We start from the raw sequence: 18,635 nt of genomic DNA, 5'->3' as shown, positions 1-18,635 counted from the left end.
GCAGTAATCTATCCTTCTTTCCTAGTTCTGACTGCTACCAACTATTTTCTGTCATCCTCTTCAGAGCAACCATCCATTTCTTCTTTCTCCTGTTCCATTATTTATACTGGGCATCTACTCGTTCTCACAGTCTAATATCTTGCTGTGTCCACTTCGATCCCATAAGATAATAACGCCTAACAGTCCAGTAAAGAAATTACCGTATCACATCTCCATTTCCATGCAATCATCCTGCTGTTACCATCAATAATTCCTCATCCATTAGTTTCTAAAATATCTCCTTCGTCTTACCCACTTCTCTTGAGTAAATTCTCCCATTTTATTCTAATATTGCACCGAAGACCTGTCATTCGACTATCATCTCTGTCATCTTCTTACTAGGTTTCTCGATGTTTTCCTCATTCTTATTGCTACATATGGGAATCGACCTCTTCACAGTTCTGTGTCGTATTCTTTCTCTTGACTTCCCACGACGACTTTCTCTTGAATTTCCACATATATGAGTATCTCAAAAAAAATTCTATTTGGTTTGCAACCAACAGTTCCCATGGCGTTTTCCTCCATTCGCATCACGTTGAGGCGCCATTTTCTACTTGGCGACCAACGGTTCTCGACCACGGTGTCTTTCTCAAATTGCCCCACGTTGGGCGCCATATTCTACTTGCGCCGTTCCCGCGTCCAGGCAAGGACACAAGAGATCCAGACTAGCTCTAACTTCAATAAATCCGGTGACTGAGTTCTACGGGTGTGAGTTCCGCAACAGAAAAACGTCCAGGTCAATCAACGGTATTCTCTAACTAACGCAGAAAGACGTCTCTTACTCGTATTTAGTTAGGTACCATTCTCATTAATTCTTAAGGAAATCGTCGTCGATCGTTACTACTACAGTCTTACAACTAATCCTTATGCTAAGAACACAGAGAAAGAGTTTTTAGGTTTCACCATTCAAAATTTATTTAAATATTAAATCAGATATTCAAGAAATTATTTCAAAATTTTACTAATGAAGTAGCCTTTGTAATGAGTGACTCATTGTCGACCTAGTAATCCATGTCCGTCGATAACTTTGGAAAAATCACGTCTTTCGACTTCACCCTAAATGATTGAATGCCTTCCCGGCTTAAATAGCTTCCTTTCTTAGTACTCATTCATCTCCGAAATCATCAATTAATAGTGTAAATGACATGTAACATGTGGGAAGATTCTTAAAAAGAAACTGCCCTATCCTTCTCTTTCAATTCACCTAGCGAGTTGGGTGATGAGTAAATAAATTAAATTGAACACAGCTAATAGTATTTACAAGTGCCTTCTTGGCAAGAAAATAAAACATGAAAATTATTTACATTAAAAATGTAGGATGCATCCACAGAAAAGAAAAGAAAACTCCTATCAACTATTATTTACAGTCTTTCTAGTTGTATTGCTTTGAGAAATAAAGAATCGCATATGGAATTTCTGAGCTAAAGTTCAGTCAAGAAATGGAGTTCCATTTGTTTAAGTCAACCATTCTTGGAAATCGCATTAGATTATGGTAATTAACACCTGATATTTATTCTAAAAACTGTCACATTACTTAAATTTTCACTGACTGATTGGCTGTCTGTAGTTTTAAGACTATCAATAAGGCTATTATAAACTCTTCTTGCGTTGTTCTGACAAGTACACACGTATATGTTTCATGTCTTAAATATTGATCTCTGCCTATCTAGTCGCTTCTTAGACACTCATATTTCCTTGTGTTACACATCATGAGCTAAGCTACGTCCATTGTAAGCCGTAATCATCCAATAAGTAACATCTTCGCAAGATTTAATTCATGAATTTAAGGTAATATGACCTTATCTTATTGACATAGACTACGTGCGTACGAAGTAGCAAGAAACGTCACCACACTGGTTATAGAGGGTTATAATAACACATGCTACCAATGGAAAATCTACTTAATCGGATGACACTATCTCCAGCTAAAAGAAAATGATTCTCCTTCGAAAACCTAGGTCACCAGTGATCGGCCTATAGATTGAAATTTATACAGAAATGTAATTATTCAGTGAGAGTTCTCGAGATCTTCCTAAGCGAATCAGTGAAGGCTCAAATCTATCCAGAGTAAGCATATGCTTCTCCAGGTAACTTAATATGGATAAAAGAAACATTGCACTACACGTCCCGAGATCATGTCCTGAGCTAGATAAAATGCGTAGGCTTAGAATCATTGCGTGGAATTGGCGAGAAATCAGTGTCCTTCTCAATTATAACATTTGAAGTCACGAGACCTTATTTCATGCAACTATGACTCTCTCTCGAAGAAACAATAACTACAACCATCATACATCATCAACAACTCTATATCATATCCATGACGCGTTAATTATTACTCTTATTTCATATAACCACACTATCACTTCATCACGTAATTCATTATCTTGACTTGCACATCAACGTGCCGCGACATTACTAAAATGCCTACTTTATTTACTACAGTCATAGTGCCAAATTTAACGTAACTTGGAGTAGTCTACTGCCATTCCTTCATAACACAAATCCTATGCATGATCTCGAACAATTTGACGTTGCTTAAGTTTAGGACACGCAGATATAAATGCCTACTTCATTCTTTACACATCACTGATAATAATAATAATAATAATAATAATAATAATAATAATTTTAGCGATCTCTTCACGCATATCTCTGGAAAACATTACGATCGGGACATCACTTGGTGACCACGCCTACAAATGGAATTGACGTTTCATACGGATGAGTACCTACTTCCAATCAATTTAGCTAGATGTTTATTTACGCACTGTGTTCGCACAAATAAATATTACCAAGCAAATAAAGAAATAATATCTTCTTACTTACGAAAACGACTTGGATATTGGACTTAGCTTTGCTCAAGATGGTCTCGGCGTTTCCTCCTCTCCGGTCATCTGAGACTAGGAACTGGTCATCTGGTTCCTCCACAAGTGGTCGGGTACATCGTGGCTCATCATCGCTCACTGGTCATCCGGGACAGCCAACATCGTCTCGCCTCGTCAGGATCCAAGCAGCATCGCCTTGCTTCCTTACAGACCCATGGTGAAGACTCGTGCGTATGGAACAGAACAATGATAGAATATTTGACTCATTGCTGACATTTTCCAAGTACTATAGCTCTTGCGTTGCTCAGATTGCATAGGTTTTTACTGGGACACAGTTAAATCAATGAATAGTCCAGAATTGTCTAAGACATATATTCGGTATATTCTGATTTGAAAATAAATTTCTTTCCGCCGTCTTTTATCAGCCTAAATGCATTCAATTACTGGTCCGTAAGTGTCTTTCAATGTTAAACGGTGTCGGGCAAATTTCATCAAGGGCTTGCGTCACTGCGTGACGTAGTTCCACAGTAGTATATCTTATCTCTTATTGTTTCTCGTATTAAATCTCCCGCGCGGCGTTTAAATCTTGATCTCCGCAAAATAGCGTGTAGTCGGGAATTAATCTTCGTTTCCAAATCTCCAATATATCGCTCCGCTGGATAATGCCTTTAAAATGAGTTTTACGTCTTCTTAATACACCGAAGTCAGATTAGATAATAAAAGATGAGCATCTTTTTTCTTGAATAATGGTTTCAAATAATGTCCATCTGTCATTTTTTTCTGCGCCTTCTAAACGCGGCTATTACCGTAACCGACTGACGAAAAGACTTATAATTTGGCCCGTACTGACGTTAAATGTATTTTATTTGAGATTTTAAGCGCAGAGACTCCATCTTTGTTGCTCTAGCTCTTATAAAGAATTGTGAAACGGCACAATATAAAACAATAATATTTATCAGTATTGTATTTATGGATTGTGTAAATCAGCAGGTTCCACCTATTCACGGAGTGTGTATGTCAACAGGTTCAACATTTTCACGGAGTGTTTATATCAACAGGTTCCACATTTTCACGGAGTGTTTATATCAACAGGTTCCACTGCAAGGCGAATACGTTTCTTTCTTATGTTATTTCCCTCCTTACGCACTCCTAGGTGTTCCTTTTCTAACACATTTACATCACATCGTAAGTCCAGTTTTCTTGCAAATCTTGTCATTACCTTAGTACGCACGTTGAACCAATTAGGGGTCACTGGAAATATAAATAAATCACTAGCGACCTCACATCAAAATGGCGATGATTTCAGAAACGGCCAATAGTTCCTTATGATTTAAGACTCTTCAATCCTTCGCGAAAAGAATATTGGAATGTAGTTTGAAGTTCTATCCTTACATACTCATGGAGGTAATGTGCATATGTCCAGAGGAAGATAATATTACAAATGACTTGCATTTTGATTATTTGTACATTTTCTGTTTCAGATGGGATATGCCAAGCTGACCCAAAAAGGACGTGGGATTCATTTACGCCAGTTTTCACGAGCATTCATCGTAGACGATGGCAATTCTCGTTTCGTGTTCGTTAGTGTGGACTGTGGTATGATTGGCAATGGTCTCCGCAGGGAGGTAAGTGTTAAACTTTAAAGGGTAGTGGGTTACTACTAGTTTGTCGTGAGGACGCGCCAAAGCAAACTATTTTTACAGTACCGTGTGGATGCACACGCTGTCCAAATTACTATCTTACTAACATCATTAATGGAATAAAGAACGAGACAATTTTATATAAAATATAATAATAATTTCAAGACATAACTTAAAACAGTATTGTAACAACTAACATAGGAACACGGAAGTATCTATTTCAAAATACATAATGAGTGATAAGTCGGAGATCAGTCCTACTTACTAACAGGTTACGCCACTGAACTTACAGTAACTACAATCTGCACCCCTAACAGAGAAAGTAGAACATCATTTAGATGGAATCAAATGTTGAGAGAATTTATTGGAACGTGGAAACCCCATATCATGCTTTTCCAGTGTTTTGATGACTGGACATTGGCGACTATTTCTAATTTTGTCACGTTTTACCTTATTTAGTGGGATCTCAACTTACGACAGAAAAGTGCCAGGTAACTCTTCGCTGGCTGATCTGTAGATTCCTAATACAGGATCGCACCAATGCCTACTATAAAGTAGATAAGTCCATCTGTAAAATGAATGTTCTTTCAAAGTCGGGATATCCTAGCTTTACACTGTTCGATAACATTTCCTTCTTGCACCTAAACGATTCCTTTCATTTCATTTTCTACTCCAACACCATTTATTGTTCTTGTTCGGTAAATACAACCTCTGTATAATTTGGGAAATGGTCCACAAAAACCTGGAACATTCCTAAAATTCCTCACGTTCTTGATCCTGATGGGGCGTGGAAATTTCTCAATGGCTTGGATTTTGACTGGATTTGTACGGACATCAGGCCTGATTCAAAGATTAGGCGTACCACCTGTCCGAGATAAAATTGTAACACTGGTGTGAATGAGGTGGCAGTCCTGGACACAGCTTTCAATAATCCACACAGGAGTACACGGGCGATTGCACAACAGGTGCAAATCAGCCAGCCGTCCGTCCTAGAAACAAGACTTCCCCTTGAGAGGATGAGTCAGCAAACGGGATACATCTGGATGTGTTAGGAGTTACTGATTTTGGAGTTAGGGATATAACTGGAACGAGATGGGAGATATAAAAATTTTAACGGGTTTTCAAATGGGAGAGCAGAGTTTGGGTGGGATTGTTAATAAGGGAAACGGTAGCATGTACATGAACGAAAGATGTTAATGCATTTGGCAGTTGAAGTGTCGTATCCTAAGAATATGGCAGGATGAGGACTCGGAGCGTATGGTCAGATTGGCAAAGATAGTTTGAATATCACTTATATTCAAAAACCATTGAAATAATATACACATATATACAAAGCACATACACATTTCTGACACCATTCAACTTTTAAATTTCTTTCAGATCTTGCTGTAAGTCTTTGAGTCTTTATATTGCAAACAAGAATATTCACTGGTTGAATACTTAACTACGGGATGAAGCTGAACCCCGTACGGCTGAAGTCTTCTTTCTTCTTTCTTCTGCGCTGAAGTCCATGCCCCTGGAAGCCGTTACTTCGACTGCGATACGAAAGTCTCCCAAATAAGAATGATTGCTGGTTTATTATTATTATTATTATTATTATTATTATTATTGTTGTTGTTGTTGTTGTTGTTTATGAATTATGAATTATAGACATATACAAACTCTCCTGCAATTTTCCTTAATATATACATGTGTTTATATACCTTCTACTTTTCATATCACAGGATTTATACCCTTGAGGTCACGAATTCGAATCTCGTCCGAGTCTGTTCGCTCACTCTGCTGTATGCGAAGGGCGCGTCGCGAACCGCCGTTCACGAGAAAAGGAATTAGGACGAGAATTTTCTCAGTGTATTCATCAAATGAGGAAGCAGAAGAGGATGATGCAGACAAGTTTTATAAAGCACTGAGTGATGTTCTCTTCAGGGACAAATGCAAGGAAAAAATTGCTTTAATGGGTAATTTCAGTGTAAGAATTGGGAAAAGAACTGCAGATTTTGCGAAAGTAATCGGTCAACAGGGGAATAAATGGAAATTATTAGGAACTGTAACTGTTTACCGCACAACCGTGTTAGTATGGGATTAGCAGCAGTGAATCCATTCCTGAATAAGGCTTTTTACCTGCTCACAAGGGAGGGCAGTTGCAGGCGATACATAATAGACTACTGTATGCAATAAATAAGTCTGGATTCCAGGAAACGATTGGGAATGGACGGATATTCTGAGGACTGATTACAGATCATGGTCTCATCTCAAGTGAAATATCATGAAGCCCAGTGTAGAGAGAGTAAAGCCTGTCTACACGCGGAAAAGGGTGGAGAGTTTCCAAGACGAGAAAAATAGACGAAAGTAAAACGACATGATAAGTATAAAGTTCTACAGAATAAACTGTATAGCCAGCTGGTTAAGGACATGCTGGGATGTTGTAGTTGAAATGGAAATGGAATGGCTTGGAATAACTCTGTGTAAAGCTGGGGAAAAGTCAACATTTTCATGAAGTGATGTAAAAAGAAGGATACAAGATGTGACGTAGAGAATTGCACATGAATGAAGGAAATAGGACCACATATATCTTCGGGGATTTCTGGAAGAAATGTAGGAAGGATTTCGATAACAACCAGGAAAAAATTCGGTTTATGCGGTAGGGAAATCCATTCTGGACTGTAATAATGAAACTTAGAACTAAAAATTAATTGTGTTTGGGAAATTACTGGAAAGATGGACATCACTCTACCTGGTGATTCTCTTAAGCCTATTTATTTTGATCTCTGCAGCCCAATAAAAGTGTGAAAACGTCATTAAGTTCGATATTTCTATATTGGCATCCTCTGCGATACTAATGCCAAGTATGTTCAGCATGCAAGCGATTATGACCACACCCAACAATTGCTATAGTCCCTTCGAAAAGCATTACAACATTTAGATATTTTTTCTACGTCATTCTACCGTGTTACTATGTTAATATGTCGTGCCTAATGACCGGGTGAAGGAAAGCGCATGTGGTTAGATTCTAACCTGGTAATTAACGTAACATATAATTGATGGTTAGAATCCTATATTGTGCCCTTTTAAGGCAACAACTGCGGTGATCTCTTCTTTCTTCTGTGCGCCGGCTGCTCCTGTAATAAATGACATGTAAATCATACTCACCGCTGCATGTAGACTCTTGTTCCTCAGTCGTGCCCGTCCGTTATCCCCGGAGAGGCCACCCGCTGATCAAGGAGTGAGGAAATGAAAAGAGGGGGGTAAACTAACTAAAATGACGGTACCCAAGACTGAATTAAAATTTAAATAAAGACTGATTTATTAAAACAAAATGCAAAATGCTAAAATGAAACGTAAACTGAACTAGTGAAAAATGTAAACAAAATGAAATAAATGGGACCAATAAAATTGCAGATTGAAGATCTGCCTTACAAAACAATCATCATCTGCCTAAATAACTGACTGAAGGTCAAAACACCTTAATTAAAATAATTCCAAACTCTCTTGACATGTCTTCAAGTTAATAAAATGACTCAGTTTAAAACTCTGGTCAGAATGACCACCTTCTTGAAATACAAAATTATATTACGGAGAAAATATCTCTCAAAATAAATTTAAAATAGTTGACTCACAATAAAGTAAATTAAATTTGTTATGCCATCAAACCACTGACTCATAGGAGTTATCAAATGTTTATCACATGTGGCTCATTTGGTAAAATACCCAAATTTAAATAATCATGGACTGCACTAAGCAAGTGTATCACTTAAGGAATAATTCGAAGAAAACAGAACAGCCATGAACATCACACTTCATTTCCGACATAACCATTGTCTTATTTAAAACCTCATGATTAAACAAAATTAATTATCGAAACATACCTCTGAGTGTATCCAACCATTCATCTAAATTTTAAACTTCATTTGCATGTCTGTGATAGACTGGACTTCTTAAGAATAAACCAAAAATTAGTCCAAGTGCCTGATGTTAACATTATCGAATGATAGCGATCCCTGTACATTAAAATTTCTATTGACTTTGCCGCTAACTGCATTTCATTATCAATTCATAGATTTTGTGGTACCACCACTAGATGGAGGCAGATGCCATCTTATTTACCATTCATTGCGGCAGTTTTATACAATTGGTTTATTTAAAGATCGCTTCATTTCTAAATAAAATGTAGTGGATTTTTTTTTAAAGGAAAGTTTGGTAATTACTTAAATGCCTGGTATGAGCATACCACTACTATTGTTTCGACTGTGACATAATCGATGATTCATAAACCTAACATCTGAAATCTTATTTACAACATTACATTAATTAACGGAGAAACACTGCTCCGACAAAGAAAATACAGGGATCAAAACAAACTAGCCTATCTACTCCTATCTATTTACAACATATCAAATATAAATAATTCACATACGCCTGCATCCTACAAATACACGGTAAAAGTACAATCAAAAAGAAAGACAAATAAGCAAAACTAGATCCCACCATCGCGGCCTACTGGAGATTAACAAGGATAGAATGCGCAAAACAAACTCGGAGTCTCCAGACAAATATACCCCGCTGCGAGTAGCAAAATATTGCGAATTTGACGGCAATCTCAAATTTCAGACGATAAATGTCTGGACATGATACTATTTAACCTTGATGGACAAATTACTGTTATTTCATGGCATCCATGACTCTACATAATTATCCAAAACACATTGACTCGTCGCTCTGTTCACATTGTACACTGGCTAGCATTATTTGCCGAGCATCTACTTTCCCTGGAATTATTTAAACAAATACAGGCTCCCGCCTGTAGTATCATAACCCATGTCGTAACACATTTAACACTCGTGGTTAAATTCTTCATTTCACAATTCTATTTACTCATTAATTCTCGACGTCATTATTATTCATTATTCTCAGAATACAGCCTCGCTCGTATCCGGCGGGCAAAAATATCTGTCGTGCACATTACGGCTTCTTACGACAATTCAAGACATGGTCCAAATATCATATTTCCCTTGTCAACGTAGATCATCAGGGATATTAATCATCTAGCTCGATCTCTCGATCATTCACTGCTTAACATATCACAAAAATCTCAGAGCTGACTCATCAATGGCGCTCACTGTTTCTAATATGACGAGATTGCCTCTCAAAACACAGATGTTGAGACATGCGTAACCGCAATTACACAGAAATAAAAATACTCGCGTATACCAAAAATCGTCGCAAAATACGCGGGATAAGTACAATCAAAACCGGTCATCTGAAGGATGATTCCGCAACTAAAACAAGCTGAAATGCGCAAAATAGCCAAAAGAAACATTGAAAACATCGCGACGGCGTCTACAACATCAAAACTCCAACAAAAGTATGACTCAAAACCGTCGATCTAAATAACATGATGAATAATAATAATAAAACTGGCATTACACTCGTAGATCAAATATCAAAGCTTCCTAACTGTCAAAGTGACATACTACCGAAATCAACCATAAAAACACGCAAACAAACATCTACCTAACAAAATGCAAAAATAATCCTAGCTGAAAGTGCAACATAAACATTATTATTATTATTATTATTATTATTATTATCATTACTATTATTATTATTATTATTATTATTATTATTATTATTATTATTATAGTTATTATTATTATAGTTACAAATATCAACCGTGAATTATTTACAATCCTACCTAATACTTTAAATACATTGATCATCGATTTGCCACGGTCCTACATATTTATTTACATTATCTAATGATGCTCATACCTGTGTGGTGGAGGCAGGTCAGCTCACCCTCCGGCCCCGGTCATGGTGGAAATTAGAATTCCATCTTCAAGCTGATGTGGTATTCCAGATTTTTACACACGCAAATTTGACACATTCTTGCCATGCCGTGACACACGTTTATATTAGCATAAAACACTCGCATTTCTCTCACTCCAGTGAAAGTTAGAAGATGCCACTGCAGACTCCTGTTGTGAAGCTGGACGGTCGCCTCGCTATCTACCTGGAAATCACCTGCTGGCCTGCTCGCCTCTCTCAGCTTTGTTTACCTTGCCAGCTTACAGAACATTAACCCCACGGGACATAACTGTTTGCTCCAGGTTGACTACTGCGGCCCTCATTGAAGAAAAGTCATACTCCTCCCTATCTGTCTTTACTAGTTTCTGCCCGTAAATCTCTCGCTTGCCAAACAGTTTGTTGAATGGTAGAAGCAAGCTAAAAATACAGTTTATGTTGTGGAGGAAACTTTACGCTGATAACCCATGTGAAACTACCAGTTGGTTAGAAATGTTTTTATGTAAATATGCTGAAAACATGGATTTGTTCCTCTCGACTCGTAATGTGAGTTCATTTGAGTTGAAAGTATAATTCTTGCCTATTCTCCCTGCATTTACAGTAAAAGTCTGTTAACGTGTTCATTTCCTGAAATGCTATTCTCCCAAGTAAATAATACAAGGCTTTCTAAAAATGCCTACAAGTGTCTAATCGCTTTCTTACCAGCCAAAATAAAGCTGACTAAATGCATTTGCTGACACACTCTGTCACTCTGTCAAAACGCAGATTCACTGAGAATACTGAAGTAACACTAAAAGTACTCAAGACAACAACTGAGAACTGAGAACGACTGAGAACTTGGAATGACTGAGAATTCGACCCTCTGGTCGCTGGTTTTTTGTAAAGATTCCTCCCACCACCTGGAAAATAGTTCCGTGGAAGGGATGTGGCGTAATGATCTAGTCCTCGGGAGCGCTTTCTCGTACATCCGTAGGTTATGGTTTTCAAAATTCATATGCAAAACTTCCTAAATTTTGTCTGACTCACATGTGATATTGCGCCGCGGGAAATGATCACAGGATAATCCACACGACGGCGCGCGTCACTGGTGTTATTTTCTTCCGGTGGATGGCCTCATCCTGCCATGACAGCTCCATCCTCTGGGTCCTATTACTCCTCCGTGTGAAGTTAAATTTTATCAATTAGGCACTAATTTACCACAGATTCGCACTGATAATTCACCAAATATTATAAAGAAATCAGGACACTGTTTTTCACTATCACACCGGGCTTCAGATCGCGAGATACTGACTGTAGATTTCCCGGTATGACAGCTCATTCAAATTTAGAATTTTCTGATTGGCTGAGACTTTCGCGCCCTTCCAAACGTGGGTGCTTCCGCTTCCTCCCAAGGATTGGCGGTTATTGTCGTTGTCCCCTATTGTCCTAGCTAAGTAGGTCAGGCTTCAATGCGTGCTTTTCTCGTGAGAACGAACAGCAAGTCGCCGCTCCTAGGCGGTGTCATAAAATTTATTGGAAGGAGCCCTTAGGATGGTTTACAAGTTGGTCGTGCTCCGAGAAGAGTTTCATGGATTCTCCTCGCCGTCAGGCTGGCGCCAGAAAGTTCCTTTGTGACTGCTCGTTTCACAGCCTCACGGTGGTATCTCATATGCGAAATATTCAATTTAATTGTGAATTAAATTAGGCAAATTCGCTTATGGGTGCAATATCTTTCAGCTCTTTTTGCATCGATATGATGTTTTAATACTTAAGCACAGGACCGTGTGTGGCGCATGCACACAGTAGAACGCCGCTGTTATTGATATTGTGCGCTGCACTGCTGTACGGCTTGAATGAGTCACTTCAATCATTCGACATGCTTTATGTGGATGAATACGTGGACATGCTCCTTATCTATGGGAAAGCTAGGAAAAATGCGTGTCAGGCACTACGCTGTACCAGGAAAAGCATCCAGACAGGTGCCATCCGACTGCATAGACCAGGACTTCTCAGGGTGCATGCGCCTGGTGCATGCATTGTGCACGCTGCAAAAGATAACTTCGCTTGATTGACCAGAGTGCAGACTCCCACTCCTCGATTTGAAGTAATAGCGCTGTCTCTCTCTTTCCCCACGCCTGTCACGCTCGCTTTGTCTGTCTCCCTCTTCCTCACTTGCTCCATAGGGCTCCAAATCCGAGCCGAGTCGACCCGAATTGAGCCGAGCTTAGCCGAGTAGCCCAGAGACGAATTGTTGGTCCGAGCCGAGCCGAGCGGGACCGATGCACTGTGCACAGGAATTCTGCGCTACTGTCTGCACGCGTGAGATTTTGGGCGTTTGAGAGGCCCTGGCATAGACTTTCAGCAGTGCTGTAAGAGTTGTACGGACATCAGGCCTGATTTAAAGATTAGGCGTACCACCTGTCCTAGATAAAACTGTAACAACTGGTGTGAATGAGGAGGCAGTCCTGGACACAGCTTGCAATAATCCACACAGGAGTACACGGGCGATTGCACAACAGGTGCAAATCAGCCAGCTGTCCGTACGGTGAACACAGCATGCACAGAAATATCACCCCAGCCATCTCCATCTACACCAAGAGCTCCACAAGCGAGATTTCGAAGCTCGAATATATTTCTGTCAGTGGGTATTGGGAAATGTGGAAAATGATGGAAAATTCCTGTCGAAAATCTTGTTCTCAGACGAATTCCGATTCCACAATAATTGAACCGTCAACCGCCTAGCGGAGTGCTGACAATCTTCACTGGATACGACAGGCTGAGAAGTGCATATACCAAGCAGGTCATCACATCAAACATTTGCCACCGTAGCTAAACTTTAGTTTGGCTCTCCCTACTCCCTATTCCGCATTTATCCTAACTTGATGAAAAATCGGTCCTTCGTTCGGCCACATTCACTGTCAGTTATTGAATATATGCATAATAGACGATATTTAACGAACACTGAGGTAACAATTATGAAAACAAATTAAAAAGTATCCCCGACCAAGATTCAAACCTCACACTTCACACGCAAGATCTGTTCGCTTTCCTTGACCGTAGCATTTACGTTGTAGTGCACTGCGACAAAATGTGTGCAGATTGTAGCTCATTTAATGGTTTTAATACGGTCATACTGGGCTTTTCGTGTTTCGCACACGTTTCATTTTCATATAATTTAGAGAGAGCATTCGTGATTGCCGTTGTTTAATAATGTTAGATAGATAGATAAGAAATGGGTGAGCCCTGTCTTCGCAGAGCTCCACACGTAGGTCTATGAAGACCCTTTGTGTCCCTTAAACGGGTTTGCCTAGTCCAGACCTAGTGCTCCTATAAAGGATACCAGTGTCCGGATGTTGGCATTCCTGATGTCTTCCAGGCTCACAAAATGTGAGCCAAGATATCGATGTCTAGTGCTTGCAAGAGCCTCGCACTGACATAACACATGCGCGGAGGTCTCCTCCTCCCTACCGCATCTTCTACACATCGGATCCTGACTGATTTTCATGATGTGTAGGTATTGTGGCCTGTCAACAGTCCAACTACCATTCGCATTCTGGTCCTATTCAAATTTATCAGGACCTTTTTATAACTTTGGCTAGGCCCTTTGATAAGTTCACGTGCCTGCCTTGCTATAGTTAACCTCTTCCAAATGTCTAAGTGAGACTGCTTTGTCCACTGGGATATTACCAGTTTCACGCTTCGGAGTAACACTCCCAGGAAGGGCTCTGGTCCTATAAAAGGACCTTTTGAGCCTTGTTTCGCTAGTTTGTCAGCTTCTTCATTTCCACTGATACCTGTGTGCCCAGGGACCCATAATAGGGTAACTGAGCTAAGTTCACACAGCTGATCTAACATCCTTTGGCATTCCCATACCATTTTGATGTTGTTTTAACTGCACATAGTGCTTTTAACGCTGCCTGGCTATCGCTGCAAATAGTGATGCATCTTCTGTGTCCAGGCATTTTCCATATATATACAGCACAGGCCAGTATTGCGTATACTTCGGCCTGGAAAAGAGTAGCGTATTTACCCATAGATAGGGAGAGCCTTGTCTTAGGCCCCCAGACCCCGGCGTCTGTGCCCGTCTCTGTCCGCGAGCCATCTGTGTACCATGTACATCCCCCAGACCTAAAACGGGCCCCAGCATCCGCGGCCCACTCATCCCTTGTGGGTATCACCACTGTGAATTTATAGTTCAAATTAAAACTAGGCTTCATCAGGTCCCCAATCATCATTGTCATAAGGCAGGTCTGGTGAAGCCTTGTGAGAATACAGGCATGACCTCTATTCGGATTCTTGAAGGACCATCCTCCGAGTGACCAGAGGCGATAGGCACTCATTCCCGCTATTTCCTTAACATATAAATATAAGGGGAGAAGACCTAGGATGGCCTCCATTGCATATAATGGTGTAGTATCCAGTGCCCCTGTTATTCCTAGACACGCAAGTCTGTGGACACTGTTTAACTTGGTGGTCACAGGTTTACTCTCCGAGCCTGGCCACCAGACTAAAGATGCATAGGTGATCGTGGGCCGTACAATAGAAATATAGAGCCAATGGACCACCTTAGGTCCTAGGCCCCAAGTCTTTCCAACCGCCCTGCGACAGGCCCACATAATCTTGCGAGCCTTCTCCACCTTATGGTCTATGTGTTTCTTCCAGCTCAGTCTTGCCTCAAGGATTACCCCTAGGTACTTAACTGAGGTTGTCTTAACTAATTTTTTCCCAAATAGGAAAGGCTCTGACAGTCCGTCTAGCCTCCTCCTCCTGGTAAATACCACGAGCTCCGTCTTGTCGGGATTAACCGACAAGTCCGTGTCGTGGCACCATCTTTCCACCCTACGTAGGGAGCTCTGTACGAGCTCTGAAACCGTACTGGGGAAATTTTCCACCGCCATCAGGCTAATGTCATCTGCATAGCCTTGGGCGTAAATTCCTCCAACATTTAACTTGGTAAGTAGTTCATCCACTACCAGACACCATAATGTTGGTGATAATACTCCTCCCCGTGGACACCCCCTGTCTATATTAGCTCTCAACATAACTGCGTTGAGGGTAAACAGAACTTGACGGCCCTGCAGCGAGGCCATAATCCATTTTATGAGCATCCTGCTCACTCCTCTTCTCTCTAGACAGAGTTCTATGGAGCCCAAAGATGTGTAGTTAAAGGCCCCTTCTATATCTAGGAATACAACCATAGCAAGTTGTTGCTGATCCAAGGCACTCTCCAGCCTAGAAACTAGCTGGTGTAGTGCCGTCTCAACCGACTTCCCTGGTTGATATGCATGTTGATGAGGATGCAGGGGACAGTCTCTTAAAACTTTCTCCCTGATATATCTATCCACTAGTCTTTCCAAGGTCTTAAGAAGAAAATACGTTAGACTGATGGGTCTGTAATCCTTAGGTCTAGTATATGAAGACCTTCCGGGTTTAGGTATATATACTACCTTCGCCTGACGCCACAAGGAGTACACGTACCCCATAGTGCGACAGGCTCTAAAAATTCTGACCAGGTATGGTATAAGGACCTCACCCGCTTCCTGAATAAGCGCCGGGAAGATCCCATCCATTCCTGGGCTTTTGTAAGGGGCAAAAGATTCTAATGCCCACTTCACCTTTCTGTGGGTAACAATCTCTGCGGCTTCCTTCCAGCCACTTCTATCGGGTCTGAAGGATCCGCTCGATTCTACTTCACTGCTCGTGACTGCTGAACCTGGAAAGTGGGCATCAAGCAGTAAGTTCAGGGTCTTCCTCTCTGTGGATGTGTATCCACCCGAAGGTGACTCCAGTGAGTCCAGCCTTGCCCTTCCATCCAAGGTTAGAATTTTATGAAGCCTTGCCGCTTCATGTTGACTTTCAATGGAGTCACAAAACTGTCTCCAAGATTTCCTAGAAGCCTTTTTGACTTCTGACTTATACCTTCTTTGTGATTCTTTATAAGAATCTAGGCTTTCTTGATCCTGAAGTTCCCCGTATTTATTCCAGAGCCTTCTTGTGTTTCTCCTCAGGTGTTCAAGATAACTGTTCCACTTGAAACTCCCTGTTGCTCTTTTTGCCTTAACAACTGGGCAGTTTAATTCATAAGAGGTAACCAGTGTTTGTGTGAGAAAGCTCACACTGAGCTCCAGCTCCTCTTTGTTCTTAATTTTATTTGAGGGTCCTCCTTCCAGTCCCCTCCTCACGTCCTCCCTGAAAGACGTCCAGTTGGTTCGTCTAGGGTTTCTGTAAGATGGGATCTCGAAGGAACCCTCTATATGAAACACAGTGTGCCTATGGTCTGACAAGGAAGGTTCTAAAGAAACTTAAAGACTTTAAATTCCTGTATGATTCCCATGGAACCCAGGGTAAGATCTATGATCCCCTCACTCCTGTTATTGATGAAGGTAGGGGTATCACCTATGTTCATGATCTCAAGATCAGTTGTACATAGAAATTCTATGAAGTTCTCTCCCCTTCGGTTTGTGTGTTTACTTCCCCAAATGCTGTGGTGAGCATTGGCGTCACAAACTACTATGAGGTTTAGTCCTTGTTTCCTACAGTATATCACCAGTCTCTTGAACTCCTCCGGTGGGGGTGGAGGTTCAGAGTCTCCTGGGAAATATGCAGAACAGACAACCAGATCTCTTGGCTGTCCGCCCTCTTCATATCTCACTAGAACTGCTACAAGGTCTCTAGTAATGAAGCCTGGTATAGCCCAAGCGTTATGATCCTTAACTAGTATACATGCTCTAGGCTTTTCCTCTGCTATTCCACTGAATAGAGTGAAGCCTGCACATCTTAGTTCCATGATATGCCCCTCTCTAACCCAGGGTTCTTGTATCAGGGCGACCGAAAACCTGCCTTTCTGGATACTTCTAATAAGTACCCTAGAGGCCGCTATACAATGTTGTATGTTTGCTTGTATGAAAGTAATCATTCCTTACTTTCATGCAATACTTTACCTTATGCGGTCTCCGGAATGTGCAGCTCCGTCTCCCGCGATGAATCCTGAGGCTTGGCTGGCCCCGGTTCCTGTCCGGGCTCCCGCTCTTCGCCCCTGCTAGTCTCAGTGTTGTCTGTGGTGGGGTTGGTCCTCTGCTTGTCGCGCTTGCTCTCCACCAAGGTGAAGGTAGCAGCATGCACCCCGCAGAAGATCTTCTTTCCCACCACTTTCTCCACATCTCTGGAGTCCATGCTGACCACAAGTCGGACACCTCTCTTCTCCTCCTTGCGGTCGTAGACCCTCCAGCTGTTGGGATTTAAGCCATGGTTCTGGCGTGCCATTCTTCCCAAAAGGACGTTATTGTCCTTTGGTTGTCCTGGTATCCAGACCATGACTCTCTTATAGGAAAGGAGTTTATCCATGCCCACAATTGTGAGCCTGGCTCCTTCCCACGGTTGTAGACCTGTAACAAGACTAGAAAGCCATGCTACAGTCTCATCATTCTCTGAGATAATGACGGCCGCACCTCTCGACAGATAGCAGTCCAGGAACTGAGGCTTAATGGGCCCCTGCTCCGGAAGCCCGTCTATCAGATCGGTGATAGCCTCCTCCACAGATTCTACCTGTTTCTCGGTTAGCTGCTAGTCAGGATATCCTACAGGTACTATGGACATCCTGATCCCAGCTTTAGCTATCCTAGCATACTACACCTTTTTTTTTGTGGGTCGGCCGATCTTCTTCTGGGGTTGCCCCCGACAGAAGTCCTTTCCCCACTGGCGTCTTGGTGGGTGGAGTCCTCTGTGCCCTAGAAGCAGAGCTCTTTTCAGGGTCCCGCCTCTTGTGCCCATTGGATCCCCCCACAGTCGTCGCTGTCATGGCAGTAGAAGGCCTCTCAGCTCCAAGAGTTTGGCCATCTTTGGCCTGCTCCCGGGCCTTTAAAGCCTTCTTATACCTCCTCTTCTCAGCGCCGGAGCGCTGTTTCTTCTTCTTCTTCTGGACTAGTAGATTGCTCACCTCTAGAGTGAGCTCTCTTACTGTCGAGGTCGTACTATCCGAGGGTATCTCCGAAGAGTCCCCATCGGTTGTTGAACTGGTGTTTCTCTCGGAGGCCCCAGAAGAGCTCTCCGGTTTATGGGTAGCTACAGTACTCATTTAGGTCCCACGAGGAGCTAGGGAAATATATGTCCGCCCAGGCAGAGCCCCGCATACCCCGGTAAGGCTACTTACTTCGAGGGGGCGTCAAGTATCTCGAAGGCTCCGTTCAAGACACATCTCCCATGTGCCATGCACCCCATCGGCACGGGTCGCGTTACACCTTAGGGTTGGGTGGTGCTTTAGCTTCCTCCTCCTTGTATACCGAATGGTTACCCAGTAGGGCTCCACTCGGCATCGCAAGAAAGGAGCTACTAGTCCCCCCCACCACGAAGA

At 41.6% G+C, this 18,635-nt stretch overlaps 1 protein-coding gene across 5 annotated transcripts in view; it reads left to right on the top strand.

Moving 5' to 3' along the window:
- CDase (neutral ceramidase) overlaps positions 1-18,635 on the top strand; it is a 1,004,245-nt gene that overhangs the window by 463,853 nt on the left and 521,757 nt on the right. For all 5 annotated transcript variants that reach the window (XM_068225499.1, XM_068225500.1, XM_067137831.2 and 2 more), the window contains exon 3: positions 4,346-4,489. In XM_068225499.1, the coding sequence (XP_068081600.1) occupies positions 4,346-4,489 (144 nt within the window). The remainder of the gene's footprint in view (positions 1-4,345; positions 4,490-18,635) is intronic.

This window comes from Anabrus simplex, chromosome 1 (assembly GCF_040414725.1).
Source record: "Anabrus simplex isolate iqAnaSimp1 chromosome 1, ASM4041472v1, whole genome shotgun sequence".
Taxonomy (NCBI): Eukaryota; Metazoa; Arthropoda; class Insecta; order Orthoptera; family Tettigoniidae; genus Anabrus; species Anabrus simplex.
This window is presented reverse-complemented; position numbering and strand designations above follow the sequence as displayed.